The sequence below is a fragment of the Hyperoodon ampullatus genome, assembly GCF_949752795.1.
Source record: "Hyperoodon ampullatus genome assembly, chromosome: 2".
NCBI lineage: Eukaryota > Metazoa > Chordata > Mammalia > Artiodactyla > Ziphiidae > Hyperoodon > Hyperoodon ampullatus.
In genome coordinates, this window is record NC_136915.1 from 44,106,233 (window position 1) to 44,125,585 (window position 19,353).

At 38.7% G+C, this 19,353-nt stretch overlaps 1 protein-coding gene across 7 annotated transcripts in view; it reads left to right on the forward strand.

Moving 5' to 3' along the window:
* Positions 1-4,389: 4,389 nt before the first annotated feature.
* Positions 4,390-19,353, forward strand: part of OSBPL9 (oxysterol binding protein like 9) — a gene marked incomplete at its 5' end in the record, with an annotated part of 174,611 nt that continues 159,647 nt past the window's right edge. For 5 of the 7 annotated variants that reach the window (XM_079696750.1, XM_079696751.1, XM_079696753.1 and 2 more), the window contains one exon: positions 4,444-4,554. In XM_079696750.1, coding sequence (XP_079552876.1) covers positions 4,444-4,554 — 111 coding nt within the window. Of the gene's footprint in view, positions 4,555-19,353 lie in introns of all 7 variants that reach the window. The other 2 variants (XM_079696752.1, XM_079696754.1) reach the window with 1 other exon arrangement.

The following is a 19,353-nucleotide window of genomic DNA, read 5'->3' on the forward strand; positions in this document are numbered from 1 at the left end:
AGTTGCAGCATCGGACACTTAGTTGCAGCATGCATGTGGGATCTAGTTCCCCAAGCAGGGATTGAACTCAGGCTCCCTGCATTGGGAGCACAGAGTCTCACCCACTGGACCACCAGGGAAGTCCCCATGACCATAAATCTTAAATGAGTATGCAACACTGCCCAGCAATCCTACTCCACTTCTATTGTTTTCTCACTCTTTGAAATGACACTTTCAAACCTTCCCCTCTTTTTTCATGCCACATTTTCTTCAGAAAATTCTAAAAACTAACATATATTGAGTGTTCAGTATCTACCAGGTACTGTTCTAAGGTCTTTACATGTATGAGCTCATTTAATCCTGAAGACAGCTTTTTATTATCCATATTTTAAAGATGGAGAAACTGAGGCACAGAGAAGTTAGAAAACTTGCCTAATATCATACAGCTACTAACTAATGGGCCTGAGGATTCAAACCTAGGTACTGTGGCATCAGAGTCCACATTCCTACCACTAAGCTTTGAGCCTCTCCTCAACTAAAAGCAGATAGAAGGCTATTTATTTCTCTACCACCAGACTACCAATCCATGGCATTTGAACCCATACTCATTGCTCTCCCTCTTATTACTATGGATGAAGTATAGCTCCTGGTTTTACTGGTGAATTTCACCAAACATTCAAAGAAAAATTAATGTCAATCTTTCTCAACCCTTCAAAAAAACTGAACAGAAGGGAACACTCCAGGACTCATTTTACAAGGCCAGCACTATCTTGATATCAAAGCCAGACACAGACACTATATGAAAACAAACAAACAACAAAACTATAGGCCAATATCCCTCTGAATATAGAAGCAAAAATTCTCAACAAGATACTAGCAGATCAAATTCAACCACACATCAAAACAATCATACACAGCAATTAAGTGAGATTCATTCTTGGGGTACAAGGATGGTTCAACAAGCAAATTAATAAACATGACACATCACATTAATAAAATGAAAAGTAAAAATTATATGATCATCACAATAAATGTAGAAAAAGCATTTGGCAAAGTTCAACATCCATTCATGATTAAAATTCTCAACAAATTCAGTATGGAAGGAATATACTGCAATGTCATAAAGGCAGTGTATGACAAACCCACAGCTAACATCATACTAAATGGTGAAAGCTTGAAAGCTTTTACTCAAAGATCAGGAACAAGACAAGGGTGTGCACTCTCACCACTCCTATTCAACATAGTACAGGAAGTCCTAGCCAGAGAAATCGGGCAAGAAAAAGAAATAAAAGGCATCCAAATCAGAAAGGAAGAAGTAAAATTTTCTGCATTTGCAGATGACATGATTTTATATACAGAAAATCCTAAAGACTCCACAAAAAAAAGTTAGATCTAATTGCCAAATTCAGTAAAGTTACAATCAATATACAAAAATCAGTAGTGTTTCCATACACTAACAATAAATTATCTGAAAAAAAAAACGTAAAAAATGACAATTCCATTTACAATAGCGTTATCAAACCAAGTTTGTTTGCCCGACCTGCAGGAAGCCTAACTGAGACATGGAGCTTTGCCGTACAGAAAGGGTTTATTCAGGAGGAAGCCAAGCAAGGAGTCAGGAGAACAAATTTCAGATCTGTCTCCCCAAGGGCGACAGGCCTGTGATATTTATGGGATAAAGAAGCAGGGTGGTTTTCAGTGTGGGGAAATGTGATTGGAGGTAGGGAAAAGGTGAGGTATTCAGTGTTCTGAGCAGGCCCAGTTTTAGGGTCCGTGGTCCCCACTAGTCTTAGCCAGTCTGAACTGGGCAGGAGCCGACTCCAAATTTCTGGAAAACAACTTAAGCTCCTGTTACTATAGTGACCCATATGTCAGAAGGTTATCTGTAGGGGTGGTTAAGAAGTACGGTGATATATTACTTAGGCTATGTGAAGCTTGGAGGGTATGCAGTTAGAGAAAGGAAAAAAAAAAATCAAACAAACTGACAGCAGACTTAATCAGTAAAGGCAGGTTACAAACAGAGAGGTTACTAACAAGTTGTTTCCTTATCTGCTGCTCTGTAAGACACACTCAAGGATTTCTGTTTAGGCTCCAGCTTCTGTTAACCTTATGGGACACAGTTCAACAGCAACAAAAAACAATAAAATACTTAGGAATAAATCTAACCAAGGAGGTGAAAGATCGGTACACTGCAAACTATAAAAACATTAATGAAAGAAATTGAAGAAGGCACAGATAAATGGAAAGCTATTTCATGTTCATGAACTGAAAGAATTAATATTGTTAAAATGTTCATACTACCCAAAGCCACTTATAGATTCAATGCAATCTCTCTCAAGATTCTGTGGCATTTTTTACAGAAATAGAAAAAAAAAATCCTGAAATTCATTTGGAACCACAAAAGAGTCTGCTTAGCTAAAGCAATCCTGAGAAAGAAGAAAGAGGCATCCCACTTTCTGATTTCAAACTGTATTACAAATATATAGTAATCAAAACAGTATGACACTGGCATAAAAACAGATATATAGATCAGTGGAACAGAATCAAGAGCCCAGAAATAAACCCATGCATATACAATCCACTAATATTTGACATGGGAGCCAAGAATGCTTATTCAGTGGGGGAAAAGTAGTCTTTGCAATAAATGGTGCTGGGAAAATTCATATGAAGAAGAATAAAACTAGACCCTTATTTTAAACCACTCACAACAATTAACTCAAAATGGATTAAAGACTTAATTGTAAGACCTGAAACCATAAAACTTCTAGAAAAAAACAGGGGAAAGCTTCTTGAAATAGGTCTGGGCAATGATTTCTTTGGACACGACACCTAAAGCACAAAGCAGCAAAAGCAAAAGTAAGTGGGACTACATCAAACTAAAAGTTGGTCAAAAGATTAAAACTTCTGGTTTTGAGATATATAATGTAGTGTAAAGCATGGTGACTATAGTTAACTATACTGTATTGTATATTTGAGAGTTGCTAAGAGAGTAGATCTTAAAAGTTCTCATCACAAGAAAAAAAATTATGGGGTGAGGTGATGGATGTTAACTAAATGTAGTATGGTAATCATTTCACAATATACACATATATCAAATCATGTACATCTTAAACTTACACAATGTTATATGTCAATTATATCTCAATAAAACTGAGAAAAAAGATATCAAGCAGATCAAGCATAATAAATTTGATCTTACTTTAGCTCTTCACTCAATTTGATTAGCTAGCAAGTAGGTTCTCTGTTTAGCTCCCTCAGTGATATTCTTTTTCCTAGAGCTTCTGTTATCAGCAAAGAGGAGGGATTCACAGCACAGTACCTGAATATACAAAATACTTTTAAGTGCAAAAATTAAAAATTTAAAAATTAAAGACAAAGAAAACCTCTCTCTTGATCTCACAGCCACTTCTAGCTAATGCCCTGCTTCTTAGTTCCCTTTTTCTTACCCTTCACATCTCAATTTAAATTCCATTTCCTGAGGCTCCACTCACAGACACCTAATATAAAGTAGCTACCCATTGGCTTCCTATTACACCAGCTTACTTAAATTCTCTGCAAGGCATTCATCACTATTAGATATTTTTCTTGTTTACTTGTTTAGTGTCTGCTTTCCATCACAGAATTTAAGCTCTTAGCAAGGAACCTTTCTGTCTCCTTCAGCGTTGCATTCCCAGGACCTCAGACATTGTCTCAATATGTAGGACAATACTTCCATTGTCCTTATAGGCTCTACGTGATTTCCCCTTACTTTCTGACCTTATCTCCAACTACTTTCTCCTCGCTCGCTGCTCCACTCACAATGAACAATCTGCTGTTCCTTTGCCAGCCTCCCTCCTTCCCTTTCTTTAGGTCTTTGCTCAAAAGTTACTTTCTCATTCAGGCCTTCTCTGTTTGGGAACTTAAAATTGTAACCCCTACTCTCTGCTTCTTTCCTTGCTTACTTTTTCTCCAAATTACCAAATTGTAACATACTGTATAATTTACTATTTATTTTATTTCCTGTTCGCATCATGAAGTCTCTGCTGAATCCCCAAAGCCTAAGAGTATCTAGTACAAAACAAAAAGTATTTATTAAATGAATGGGTTTGTGAAATGATTGCTTAAATGAATATCAGATGTGAAATCTTTTGGATGTGTAAGGTATCATCATGGGCAGTAAAATTATTTATGTTAATAAATAATCTTAATAGCAGTATTCATGCTTGAGTTCTTCACATTTCAGGTATGGAGTCCTACACACAACAGGCTCCCAAAAAAATCTTGTTTTTTTGTTTTTGTTTTTTTTTAAAATCGTTTTTTGAGTTTGATAGCTGGGGGCATGGGTCAGCGAGTCCACCAGGGCGAGAAGGAGCCGCTGGCCCCGCTCTGGCCCCGCCCCTGCCCGCGACGGCCACGCCCACCGCATGCCGAATGCCTTATAGGCGATTGACGTCAGGCAATTTGTTGTCATTGGCGGCTCCCAAGATGGCGTCCATCATGGAAGGGCCGCTGAGTAAATGGACTAACGTAATGAAGGGCTGGCAGTACCGTTGGTTCGTGTTGGACTACAATGCAGGGCTGCTCTCCTATTACACAGTAAGTCCTCGGAGGCAAAGCCCTGAGCGCCTCGGGGGTCGCGATCCGTGGGTGGAGGTGGGGACCGGGCGTTTTGGTAGCCGGGGAGAGGTTGCTAGGCTTGGGGGTGCAGCCGTACGGGAGGGCTCCCTCGTGGGGGTGGGCTTTACGTCCCGGATAGCCAATGAGGATGAAAGAGATGCTGGCTCAGCCAATAAGCAGGCACCGGCTGTGTGATTTATGGGCTGGGGGCGAGCCGTGTTTCTTAGGGTCGGGTGTTTGTTGGGGGGTGGAGTGGGGTGCTGTTGTAGGTGGGTGGGTGGTTGTAGTCGTGGTTTGAGGGGTTCGGCCGCGCGGTCCGTGCGTTTTCCCCATGTTAATCATGGATTTGATACTGTCCCCCCAGGCCCTGTAGACGGCCGCGCCCCTTACCTTCCCTCCAGGGATTGAGGAGCGCTGCTTTCTTAGAGCAGTGGTCTGACGAGCTTGGCCGGGTCCTGAAGTGACTTGCCTTCGCAGGTCTGCCCAAGTTGAGTGTCTCTTTTCACAGGACTCCCGCCTCCATTCCGCGGGAGGCGAGCGTGACCGACGCCTTAACTTTGGAGAGCGGAGGATTTCCTACACAGGAGTCTCTTGTTAGCGAAGAGAGGCTGGATAGTGCGATGTCTCCTGAAAGTTATATTCCGGGAAGGGCTGAGTTAAGGGCTTCAGTGTCGTTAAATACGAATCAGTGGCCGTGGGAAGGTCCATGAATTGCTATGAATCTTATGTTCTGACTATCCCTCCGCCCCCGACGCATTAGAAATGGAAGGTGGGTGGAATTAGAGAAATTACTTCCAAAAGTACTGTCTCTGAATGGTGTCTAGTTAATAATAGCCAATGAGAGGGAAGAAGCCTCTTAAAAGAACAAAATAGAATGTCCTGAAGGCTTTGGAAAATAATAGAAGACAGAAGGGAAAAAAAATTATGATTATGGAAGGAAGGTTAAAGGCAATGAGAGAAATGAGGACACTAGTATTTTTTCGTTAATTTAAACAATATTTATTGAGTACCTACTACATGTTAATTGTTATTGCTTTAGGCTAGGGGTGTGTGTGCACACGCGTGTGCACGTGAGCAAGAATCAACAGAGATCAATATATTCATCATTCCTTTTCTCTGGAGCTTATCGTCTAGTCTAGTGGTTCCCTTAATTCATTTTACTCATGATAACTCTGCAGGGTAGGTATTCATTATCCCCATTTTACAGTTTTGGAATGTGAGGCTCCAGGCTTTTAAGCAGTTTGCTCAAGATCACAGAGCTAGCAGTAAGCAGTGTTATCAGGGTTCTAAATAACTGGCTTTTTTACTTTTTCCATTACACCTCACTTTCACTACAGGAAGGAGAAAAATGCAATCTTTGAGTTACTAAAGACAAGCCTGCAGGAGTAACAAGTATAACTTTCAACATCAACTTCCTTTCTTTACATAATTTTTAAAGGGAAAAAAAAAGACCAAACCTGAATGAGGTTTAAATACATTGTTCAAGATTATCTTTAGGTAGCCATGAAAGAGAGGCAAATGAACATTGTATCCTGAAAACTCTGGAATTATGAAATCCCATAGTTCAGATAAATGAAGAGTAATATTGGGTTTCAGTAGAAGTGATAATCAGAAAATCCTTTTGAACCTTTCCAGCCTATTCAAGGTAGAGTAATTTCAGCGAGTGGCACTATGGAATGAAGTTACTCTACAAATCCCAACTTTGTGTGGCTCTGAATCTAGGGTCACACTGGAGAGGCCCCAAGCTGGGGTTCTTGGGAACTCCTAGCGCAGACAGAATCTTCTTTTTTTCCTGTTTTTCTTCCCTTGTCATATCCTTTTTCTGCCTCCTTGCCCTTTTAGTTTCTGAATATCTTGACAAATCTCTTTGTCTTACTGGCTAAATACAGTTTTTTAAATTATACTTCTTCCCTGCCAAACCCCCTCCCATTACTTATCCTCCCTTCTGAGATTAGACTATAAAAACATCATCCCTGCCAGCAGAAGGAGGTATCATATTTCTTACTAATGGATATTTAGAAGCTTTTTTTCTTGTTCTTTGGTGTTAAAGTATTTGCTTGCAGAGAAACCACAGAGAAATATTATAAAATAAAATGATCTTGTGAAAATAAAATGATACTCAATCCCAAATTAGAGGAGGTCCAGTAAAGATGGGAAAAGGATAGGTATTCACTTAAAGAGAAAGCAGGAGACATTGAATGTTGGCAATGAATTTTGTACACTTGGACATTGTTTCAGTACATTAGGATTTGGAAGGATGAAGGTACATCTTAATGATTTGCATGTGGCTGTTAACTTGGAGCTGCATCTTCTAGGAGGAGTATCTGAATTAGTTGCACAGCATTTTAAGCAGAGCAGTAAATAGCAAGTTACTCTATTCCTTGTTTCCAAAATCACTTGGGCTCTGGTCTCACTCTGTGGTTGCAGGCCTATTCTAGGGTGGCCATGAAAACCCTGGACTAAACTAAATTGGCCTTGTTTTAGAGTCAGCCTGTACCAAGAATTGATATTGGGATAATCTCAGGGTTGGAAAGGATCACAGGAATTGCTGTGAACTAAATAGATTCACCCAAACATCACCTTAGCCTGGATCTTCTCTTCTGGACCTGGGCCCAGACCCAAACCTATCTTCTGGGAATGGATGGTCTTTTTACTTTACATTTCTTTTATTTTCATAATACGTAAGTTTTCGGTTTTTGAAAAAGAGTTTAGTATATTATTCTGACCAATACAGGAACAGAGAAACTGATTACCTTCTTTAGAAAAGTAGAATTAGGCAATCTTTTCAGCTCAAGCTCAGTCTTTTAATTATTAGAAACAATTATTCATTCAGCAAGCATTTATCTGGGACTTTTTAATAGGCACTTTATATGTTGGAGGTACAAGCACGAAGGAGGGAGTCCCTTCCATCTAGGAACTCACAATCTAGCAGAGCAGACAGCTAAACGTAATTTCAAAACAGTATGGTAATTCTACAATAGAAGTAAGAGTAGACTGCTGTGGGCACATTGCCTAAAAAAGGCTAGAGAGACATTTGAGCCGAGACTTAAAGGTAGAAGAGAAGAAGGGCATTTCAGGCAGTGGGAAATATGTACAAATTGTGAAACTTGAGAACATAAAATGCATTAAGATATTGAGAATTTCTGAGCAGCTTTCGTGTAAAGGTGTGTAGGGAGATAACAGGAGATTGAGTCCAGAAGGTATTTGGAGCCATAGGTCAGGCCTGGAGATGAAGATCTGTTAGATTATAGAACAGAATTTGTTGAATTTTTCTTTTTTTTTTTTTTTTTTTTTTTTTGCGGTACGTGGGCCTCTCGCTGTTGTGGCCTCTCCCGTTGTGGAACACAGGCTCCGGATGCGCAGGCTCAGCGGCCATGGCTCACGGGCCCAGCCGCTCTGCGGCATGTGGGATCTTCCCGGACTGGGGCACAAACCCTCGTCCCCTGCATCAGCAGGCGGACTCTCAACCACTGCGCCACCAGGGAAGCCCTGTTGAATTTTTATTAGGTGAGATGCCCAGGGAGGGCTAAGCATATAAATTTGGGAACACTGTGTGGACAGCCAACCGTTTAGGTGAATCATGATCACAAAGGAAGACAAGAAAGGAAAGAAAATTGAGGGAGACATAGATATGTGATATAGATATAGATTATGTGAGATATAGATATGTGAGGAGTTGGAAGTTTAGAAAGTTAGTGGAGGTCATGCCTTTTGTAAATTTATCAAATGTTTATTGATTATGTACTATGTGCCATGCACTATGCTAAGAAGAAGGGTTAAAATGGTAAATAAGATGGATATAGTCCATAGTCTCATGATACCTAGAGTCTACTGCCGTGTACATCAGGTAAGAGTTGTGATAAGGGAAGCATAGGATTTTGGGAGGTGCAGAGGTGGGTAACTTGTCTCTGTCTTGGAGGGTCAGAAAAAGTTTCCTAGAAGAAGTAGGTTTGCTGTTACCTGAATGGTAAATAGAGATTAGCCATGTGAGCAGAGGGAGAAAACTGCTTGAGATAGAGGGAATAAATGTTTTTCCAGGAGACAAGAGTAAGGAGCTTGTTAGTCCTGGAGTTTGGACTTTGTGGTGGACAGTGGTGAGATGAGCTGGAGAGAGAAGCAGGGGCCTGATAATGAAAGGCTTTCTTGATTAACCATGCTAAGGAATTTGAACTTTATCCCCCAGGGCAGTGGAAAGTCATTTAAGTGTTGTAAGCCCTTGTTGTTATAGAAAAAAAACTTTTATTATAGAAAATTTCTTTCAAACATACACAAAAGAGGATAGTAAAAAGAATTCCTGTCATTCAGCTTGTAAAATATCAACATATGGCCAACCTTGTCTTATTAATCCTCCCAATAGCTCCTTCCTAGCCCACTGGATTACTTTAAAGCATATCCCAGAACTCATTATTTCATTTTTGAATATTTCAGTATGTATTACTAAATGTTAAGGTCTCTCTCTTAAAAAAATGTTATCACAGGGGCTTCCCTGGTGGCGCAGTGGTTGAGAGTCCGCCTGCCGATGCAGGGGACACGGGTTCGTGCCCCGGTCTGGGAGGATCCCACATGCTGCAGAGCGGCTGGGCCCGTGAGCCATGGCCGCTGAGCCTGCGCGTCCGGAGCCTGCGCTCCGCAACGGGAGAGGCCACAATGGTGAGAGGCCCGCGTACCGCAAAAAAAAAAAAAAAAATGTTATCACAATACCATTATTACAACGAAATAATAATAATTATTTATTAATATTTTCAACTATCCAGTCAGTGTTTAATTTCCTTGATTTTTTTCTCAAACACCTCTCCCTCACCAGTTGGTTTATTTGAGTCAGGATTCCAAATAAGATCCACATATAAAACTGAGTCTCTTTTACTCTATAGGTCCTCCTTCCCTCTTTTTTTCTTTGTCATTCATTTGCTTTTTTTTTTTTTTTTGCTGTACGCGGGCCTCTTACTGTTGTGGCCTCTCCCGTTGCAGAGCACAGGCTCCGGACGCGCAGGCTCAGCGGCCATGGCTCACGGGCCCAGCCGCTCCGTGGCATGTGGAATCTTCCCGGACCGGGGCACGAACCCGTGTCCCCTGCATCGGCAGGTGGACTCCCAACCACTGCGCCACCAGGGAAGCCCCCTGCTTTTTTTTTAATTAAAAAAATTTTTTTTGGCTTCATTGGGTCTTAATTGCTGCATACAGGCTTTCCCTAGTTGCGGCAAGCAGACGCTACTCTTTGTGTGGTGCCCGGGCTTCTCGTTGTGGTGGTTTCTCTTGTTACGGAGCCGGGCTCTAGGTGCGCAGGCTTCAGTAGCAGCACACGGGCTCAGTAGCTGCGGCACTCAGGCCCAGTAGTTGCGGTGCGTGGGCTCTAGGGCATGTGGGCTTCAGTAGTTGTGATGCATGGGCTCAGTAGTTGTGGCTCGCGGGCTCTAGAGCTCAGGCTCAGTAGTTGTGGTGCACGGGCTTAGTTGCTCCGTGGCATGTGGGATCTTCCCGGACCAGGGCTCGAACCCATTTCCCCTGCATTAGCAGGCAGATTCTCAACCACTGTGCCACCAGGGAAGTCCTGCCATTCATTGATTGAAGACAGCAAATTATTCTGTAGATTTTCTACATTCTGGATTTTGCTGATAATATTCTTGTATGTTTATACATGTTCCTTTGTCCTCCGTGTTTCCTATAAACTTATACTTAGAGCTAGAAGCTTAACTTTTTTTTTCCCTTTGGACAGGAATACTTTGTAGGTGGAACATATTACAGGTATCTCCCGCTTTTTGAGAGTTTGCTTTACCCCACTTCACTTTTAAGAAAGACCTATATTATTACCTGTGTTTGCTAACCACAAGAAATCCAAAGAAGATTTTTGCTTTTATGAAAAATAGGTGAAAAGCAAAAATAGCATTCAGAGTTTTTTCTTTTTTCAGTGAGCTGTTATAGAGGCAGTGAGCACCCCAAGCAGCAAGAGTGGCGCCAGTAAGCTCCTTCCCTGGGAACTACACAGCATCAAGCTGCCATAGCTTTGAACTGTGTCTGTGAGCATCTTTGCTTTATCTTGGTTTATTTTGTGCATCCGTTAGAAAGATGTGTCCTAAGGTTATTGCTTCTTTGCTTTATGCCATTTCAGGAAGGTTTCATAGGAACACTCTACTTTCAGGTAGCAGGGGAAACCTGTACATCAAGTGGCACATGATGTCTGGTTGTCTCTCTGTGATTTTTAAAATTGATCAATAGCTTCAGGTAAAATTTGTATCCTTTAAAGAATACTATGGTTACAGAAAAATAATGAAGTCATATTGACAGGATTTCAGTGATTGATTGGATGTGAGTGAAAGGGGAGGAGGAGTCTGATGAAATCCAGGTTTTTAGATTTCATTTGATGAATGATGATAGGAAGGATAAGAAGTATAGGTTGGGGTGAGAAAGGTGGTTGCTTTGGGGCATGTTGAAATTGATGTAAAGATATCGTGTAATCTGGAACTTAGGAAAAAATCTGGGTTACAGATAAATATTAGCTTTACACAAATAGAGAGTTGAGAGAGTGAGTGGGAATAATAGAGAGCTTTGAATAGAACACTGAGAAACACCGTTGGATTAGATATCTATTGCTTTGTAACAAATTACCCACAATATTAGCCACTTAAAACAACAAATATTTATTATTGCATAGTTTCTGTGACTCAGAACTTTGGGAGTGACTTAGCTAGGTGGTTCTGCCTCAGAGTCTCTCATGCCGTTGCAGTCAAGACATTGGCTAGGTTTGCAGTCACCTGAAAGGCTTGACTGGAGTTGGAGGATTTGCTTCCAAGATGACTCACTATCACGGCTGTTGGCAGAAAGCCTTAGTTCCTTGCTGGCTGTTGGAAGGTGGCCTCAATTCCTCACCAGCCAACCTCTCCATTAGGCTACATGAGTGTCATCATGATAGAGCATCTGGCTTCACTCAGAAGGAGTAATCCAAGTGCGAGCCAGGAGGAAGCCAAAGTGCTTAGTATGACCTGGTCTGAGGACATCACTTCTGACTTATTCTGTTCATTAGAAACAAATCGTTAAGTTCAGCTCATGCTCATGGGGATGGGAATTTTAGGCATGGGCAGGAGAATTAGGCTCTACCTTTTGAAAGGAGTGTCAAAGAATTTGTGGAGGGATTTTAAGCCATCACAGTCATATTTAAGGGATTGGCAGAGAAAAGAGCCTGCACAGGAGAGTGAAAAAGGACAGCCAGAGGTATCAGAGAAAAACCAGAAGAATGTGGCAGTCAAGGTGGGAATAGTGGGTTGGCTTGAATACTATTGAGAGAATTGAATAGATGAAATCTTAAAAATATCCATTGGATTGATCAATTTGAACATCACTGATGCCCTCAAGGAGAGAAGTTTCCATGGAGTTGTGGGTGTGGAAGCCAGATTAGAGTGGTTTGAAGAGTAAATAGGAGGTAAGAAGTGGAGAAAATGAATGTAGATTACTCAAGATGTTTCATTGTGAAAGAGGCAGAGAAGAATATGGAATTGAGGGGAAGGAGTTTCTAAGGTAGGAGTATGCTTAAATGTTGTAGGGATGGGAAGCAGGGTCCATGTTAAAAATGAGAGTAGAGTCAAGATTTAAGGAATGTAGTAAACATTTAGATCAATGGCCATGGGAACTGGAAAAAGGAATAACTAGGGACATGTTGAAGGTTAATCAGGTTGTATAAGGAACTAGTTGAGATTATAAAATATGATTTGTTTAGTCATTACCCATAAATATGTAACACTCTTTCTTGATTTGTATTGTTTTTATAACATTTTGGAGAGAATGTTAGAAATAGTGAGTTAGTAAGTTATCAGGGCCACTCAAGGTAGTCTTTGTAAAAGGAATCATTAGAGAAATAATATGGTCTTTGCTGTTACATGCTGACTGAAAGAGACTCATAGTGACTTTGAATTTCAAAACCACTGGTAATCTAAACACATTTAAGTGTTATTTGGCAGTCCTTAACAATGTCTGGAAGGTGATTAAAAAAAATCTGTCATCTAATTCTTGGATTTTAGGTTTTTGAAGAGCTTAAGTATATGTGTTTCTCTTGCAAAGATGTAAAGGAGGGAGTCTCAGATTCTCCTAAAAAGATATCAGCACCACTCACATCAAACAATTAAAAGGAACTTATACTTTTCTAAATAAACTGTTTTTGAATATATTAATTATGATTTTTATTAAGCTTAATGGTACATAGTAATAGTACAAATCTTAATATAGTAGTTTTAGAATTGTAAAAGGAACAGAAGAAAAATTGTATCTAATCTAAATGCCCTGAAAAGAAAAGAAAGAAGCCTCCTAAGAGGGTAAGTAGTACCAGTGGGAAGAAGTATATGGAAATTTTATATCTTTTGCTTTCCTTGAATACTCTCGTCAGCCTTGATTTTTCCCTGTTCTAATACTCTTGAGCCTTGCTCATATAATTCTTTTGGGTGTTGAATCATTTACATCTGTTATAATTAACTAGTCGTATCTCTGGTACATTCTTTGTACAGTAAGCTTGTAAACTCTTTGATAGTAGTACTAAGCATTATGATTTTCAAGCCCTATAATGTGGCACATCGTTCTCATAGTGAATGGAATGTCCAAGGCCCTGCAAACTAGGCTTAGAGCTGAGATATAGAAGGTTGTTTTGGAGTTGTTGCTTATATACCCTTGTAAACTGTGCAGAATATACTGATAGCAAATATGTATGTTTCTGTCCCTTATGTAAAACCTTATTGAGCTTATATTTATAACAGTGGCTTTTGTTTAATCATCCAGAGCCTGTAGAACTTGTGTGGGATCTTTTGCTTAGTGTGTTATATCAGACAAGCAGTCAGTTCTTGCTTTTGTTGCAGGCAGCTGTGTTGATGGTGATAATTTGTAGAAGGATGGAAAGTAGAGTTGTTCTTAAAATATGCCACTCTTATATGTGGCAATTGTCATTGGATTAGATTTTCAACTAGTTACATAATTCCAATCAAAGCTAGCTAGAACAATGCTCAAGTGATTTAGATTAAGGATTTATTTCCTTTTACTGCTTATAGAGAAAAACAACTGGCTAGCCCAGTCTTTTTCTTCTCATTTACTTTATTGTAAAGGATAATCTTCTTAGACTAGTTTAGACTTCCTTAAAAAAAAAGAATCTACTTTTTTTGTTTGTTTGTTTTATACTGCAGGTTCTTATTAGTCACCAATTTTATACACATCAGTGTGTATCGCCCAATTCAGCACACCACCATCCCCACCCCACCGCGGTTTTCCCCCCTTGGTGTCCATACATTTGTTCTCTACATCTGTGTCTCAACTTCTGCCCTGCAAACCAGTTCATCTGTACCATTTTTCTAGGTTCCACATACATGCATTAATATACGATATTTGTTTTTCTCTTTCTGACTTGCTTCACTCTGTTTGACAGTCTGTAGATCCATCCACGTCTCAACAAATGACTCAGTTTTGTTCCTTTTTATGGCTGAGTAATATTCCATTGTATATATATACTACAACTTCTTTATCCATTCATCTGTCGATGGGCATTTAGATTGCTTCCATGACCTGGCTATTGTAAATAGTGCTGCAATGAACATTGGGGTGCATGTGTCTTTTTGAATTATGGTTTTCTCTGGGTATATGTCCAGTAGTGGGATTGCTGGATCATATGGTAATTCTATTTTTAGTTTTTTAAGGAACCTCCATACTGTTCTCATAGTGGCTGTATCAGTTTACATTTCCACCAACAGTGCAAGAGGGTTCCCTTTTCTCCACACCCTCTCCAGCATTTGTTGTTTGTAGATTTTCTGATGGTGACCATTCTAACTGGTGTGAGGTGATACCTCATTGTAGTTTTGATTTGCATTTCTCTAATAATTAGTGATGTTGAGCAGCTTCTCATGTGCTTCTTGGCCATCTGTATGTCTTCTTTGGAGAAATGTCTGTTTCGGTCTTCTGCCCATTTTTGGATTGGGTTGTTTGTTTCTTTAATATTGAGCTGCATGAGCTGTTTATATGTTTTGGAGATTAATCCTTTGTCCGTTGATTGGTTGGCAAATATTTTCTCCCATTCTGAGCTTGTCTTTTCATCTTGTTTATGGTTTCCTTTGCTGTGCAAAAGCTTTTATGTTTCATTAGGTCCCATTTGTTTATTTTTGTTTTAATTTCCATTACTCTAGGAGGTGGATCAAAAAAGATCTTGCTGTGATTTATGTCAAAGGGTGTTTCTTTCTATGTTTTCCTCTAAGAGTTTTATAGTGTCTGGTCTTACATTTAGGTCTCGAATCCATTTTGAGCTTATTTTTATGTATGGTGTTAGGGAGTGTTCTAATTTCATTCTTTTACATGTAGCTGTCCAGTTTTCCCAGCACCACTTATTGAAGAGACTGTCTTTTCTCCATTGTATATCCTTGCCTCCTTTGTCATAGATTAGTTGACCATAGGTGCGTGGGTTTATCTCTGGGCTTTCTATGTTGTTCCATTGATCTGTATTTCTGTTTTTGTGCCAGTACCATATTGTCCTGATTACTGTAGCTTTGTAGTATAGACTGAAGTCAGGGAGTCTGATTCCTCCAGTTCTGTTTTTTTCCCTCCAGACTGCTTTGGCTATTTGGGGTCTTTTGTGTCTCCATACAAATTTTAAGACTTTTTGTTCTAGTTCCATAAAAAATGCCATTGGTAATTTGATAGGCATTGCATTGAACCTGTAGATTGCTTTGGGTAGTATAGTCATTTTCACAATATGGATTCTTCTAATCCAAGAACATGGTATATCTCTCCATCTGTTGGTATCGTCTTTAATTTCTTTCATCAGTGTCTTATAGTTTTCTGCATACAGGTCTTTTGTCTCCCTAGATAGGTTTATTCCTAGGTATTTTATTCTTTTTGTTGAAGTGGTAAATGGGAGTGTTTCCTTAATCTATTTCAGATTTTTCATCATTAGCGTATAGGAATGCAAGAGATTTCTGTGCATTAATTTTGTATCCTGCAACTTTACCAAATTCATTGATTAGCTCTAGTAGTTTTCTGGTGGCATTTTTAGGATTCTCTATGTATAGTATCATGTCACCTGCAAGCAGTGACAGTTTTACTTCTTTTCAAATTTGTATTCCTTTTATTTCTTTTTCTTCTCTGATTGCCTTAGCTAGGACTTCCAAAACTATGTTGAATAATAGTGGTGAGAGTGGACATCCTTGTCTTGTTCCTGATCTTAGAGGAAATGCTTTCAGTTTTTCACCATTGAGAATGATGTTTGCTGTGGGTTGTCGTATATGGCCTTTATTATGTTGAGGTAGGTTCCCTCTATGCCCACTTTCTGGAGAGTTTTTTTGCAAAAGTTAAGTTTACATGATACATGGAATCATATAAATGGAATCATATTCAAGGAAAGTATTTTGAGGTATTCATAATTAATTTTTTCCCATTCACATGACAAAGATTATTATGAAAGTTGATATGCTGTGTCCCAGAGTTTTGTTCACATTAAACCTTCATGCTAAAATTGTTCACTTATTTAATTTAATTTAATTTATTTTAGCATTACTCTATGGCACAGATGGGCAAATAAAATATTGGGTGAATATTTGGTTTGTCACTCTGGCAACTATCTCTACAGTCTCTCTCAATCCTCCTCTTTCCTCCATCACTCGTAGAAGATGCCATGCTTCCCAGAGACAATAGAGTCCATTTGGTGGAAACACCCTCAACTGCTCATACTCTCACCTGTTGGTATACTTACTTTCCTGCCTATCCTTCTCTGTCATGATGGAAGAGGTAATCCTTGGTGTTCTGGATTCCATCTGCTCACACATTTTTTGAGGATCTCAGTCTATAGATTTTCTCCTTTTTCTGCTTTCCTCCCTCTCTCCTGTATGTCTTCAACTTCTTCCTTTCTATGTACAGACTTTTGTTTATTTTAAGAATATTTATTTTGCAGTATAACAACTAAACATCCTAGTTGTAACAATTTCATATGGAAAATTTTAGTAAATTTTTAGGTTGCCTGGTGCTTTTCATTTTTTTATAACAGTTTTATTGAGATATCAATACACATACTATCTCTTTGAAAGATACAGTTCAATGAGTTTTTTATTTTTAGTTTATTCACAGAAGTGTATAACCATATCCACAATCAATTTTAGAAAAATTTCATTACCCCTAAAAGAAACCCTATTTCTATTAACAATCACTTCCAGTATTTCACCCCTAGCCCTAGGCAACCACTAATCTACTTTCAGTCTCTGTAGATTTGCCTCTTTTGGACATTTCATATAAATAGAATCAGATTATTAAAGTATTCTTTAAATAATTCTAATATGGCTTCTTTCATTTAACATGGTGTTTTCAAGGTCCATCCATATTGTAGCATATATCAGTGCTTTTTATTGCTGCATGTTCTGTTATATGTATATTCCACATTTTATTTATTCATTCATCAGCTGATGAACATTTCAGTTGTTTCTACATTTTGGGTATTATGATTAATGGTACTGTGAACGCTTGTGTACATAAGTTTTGGTGTGGACATATGTTTTCATTTTTCTTGGATATATATCTGGGAGTGGATATATATTTGGATATATATCTCCAAATATATTTCATTTTTCTTGGATATATATCTAGGAGTGGAATTGCTGGGTCATAGGGTAACTCTGTTTAACTTTTTGAGGAACTGCCAGACTGTTTTCCAAAGCAGCTGCGCCTTTTTACATTCCCACTAGGGGTATAAGGGTTCCAGTTTCTCTGCATCCTTGCCAACAATTTGTTATTGTCTGTCATTTTGATTATAGCCATCCTAGTGGGTGTGAAGTAGTATCTTAGTATATTTTGATTTGTGTTTCCCTGGTGACTATCGATGTTGAGCATCTTTTTGTGTGCTTAATGGCTGTTTGTAAATCTTATTAAGAGAAATATCTATTTGGGTCCTTTGCTCATTTTTAAATTGGGTTGTCTTTGTTGTTGTAAGAATTTTTATTTATTTATTTATTTATTTATTTATGCTGTGTTGGGTCTTCGTTTCTGTGCGAGGGCTTTCTCTGGTTGTGGCGAGTGGGGGCCACTCTTCATCGCGGAAGAATTTTTTATATATTCTAGATACAAGTCCCTTATGAGATACATGATTTTCAAATATTTTCTCCCTTTCTTGGGTTTGTCTTTTTACTTTCTTGATAGGGTCCTTTGAAGCACAAAAATTTTTAATTTGATTATGTCTAATTTATCTTTTGCTGCTTGTGCTTTTGGTGGTATATCTGGAAAACCATTGCTTAATCTAAGGTCACAAAGTTTTATTCCCAAGTTTTCTTCTAGGAGTTTTATAGTTTTAGCTCTTACATTTAGGTCTTTGATCCATTTTGAATTAGTTTTTGTATATGGTGTGAGCTAAGGGTCACATTATTTTTAAAGAACTTTATATTCTTTATTATTTTTATTATTCTTTTGCATGTGGGTAACAGGTTATTCTAGCACCATATATTGAAAACACTATTTTTTCTCCATTGAATTGTCTTGACACTCTTGTTGAAAATCAGTTAACCATAAACCATGTGAAGATTTATTTCTGGACTCTCAGTTCTATTCCATTGATCTTTATGTCTATTCTTATGCCAGTGTCACACTATTTCAATAACTGTAGCTTTGTAGTAAGTTTTGAAATTGGGAAGTGTAAGGCCTTTAGCTTTGTTCTTTTTCAAGATTGTTTTGGCTATTCTGGGTTCCTTGAATTTCTATATGAATTTTAGGATCTACTGACTTTTTCATTAACAAATTAACATGGACTGTATCTCTCCCAAATTGAAAAATATCTCTGCTAATTCTGTGTCTCCCTGGAAATACCATCTTAACCTCTCTTCTTCAGGATAGGTGAACCTATTGGAAGAGTCTTCTACATTGTCTGTCTTTATTCATCCATCTTCCATTTACCTTACAGCACTCTTTTTACCTCCACATTTCACTGAAAATCCTAACAAAGGTCTCCAATGATAGCTTTGTTGCTAAACTCAATGGGTGCTTTTTACCCTTAGTTTTAATAGCGCTGTCTCTGCAGAATTTGACATTACTCTTTATTTTAAAGCTTTAAAAAATAGTTTTATTGTTCTTGAAGAGATGACAACATAATCTTAATTTTTAAAAATTGAAACAATAGTGAAAACTATATTAAGTAGAAGGAAGAAAAGTTCTACCGGAAATCTTACTGTGTTTTGGAGAATAGCTTTCCTAGCAACTCTGTGCTTATATACACATTTATGTATATTTTGTACAAATGGAATCATTTTATACATGATATTCTATAACCTAAGAGCATTTTATTAAAAGTTTTCTATATAATTTGTTGTACCATTTTGTATTGTATTTCTTCAAGTAGCAAAATGAACAAAGGATATCATTTTTCCTTCATCCTTACGTAATGAGATCTCAGTCATCTGGCTTTGGGACATTAAGATTCCCATGCTGTTTGTGATGCTGGAAGAGAATGTACAATAATTTGTATTATGTCCCACCCAGTCTGCTAGGTTAAGGCAGTTACAAAGACCCACCCACAAACAAAAGACTCCACTTCTTTCTTTTTTTTTTTTTTAATAAATTTATTTATTTATTTTTGGCTGTGTTGGGTCTTCGCTTCTGTGCGAGGGCTTTCTCTAGTTGCAGCAAGCGGGGGCCACTCTTCATCGTGGTGTGCGGGCCTCTCGTTGCGGAGCACAGGCTCCAGACGCGCAGGCTCAGTAGTTGTGGCTCACGGGCCTAGTTGCTCCGCGGTATGTGGGATCTTCCCAGACCAGGGCTTGAACTCGTGTCCCCTGCATTGGCAGGCAGACT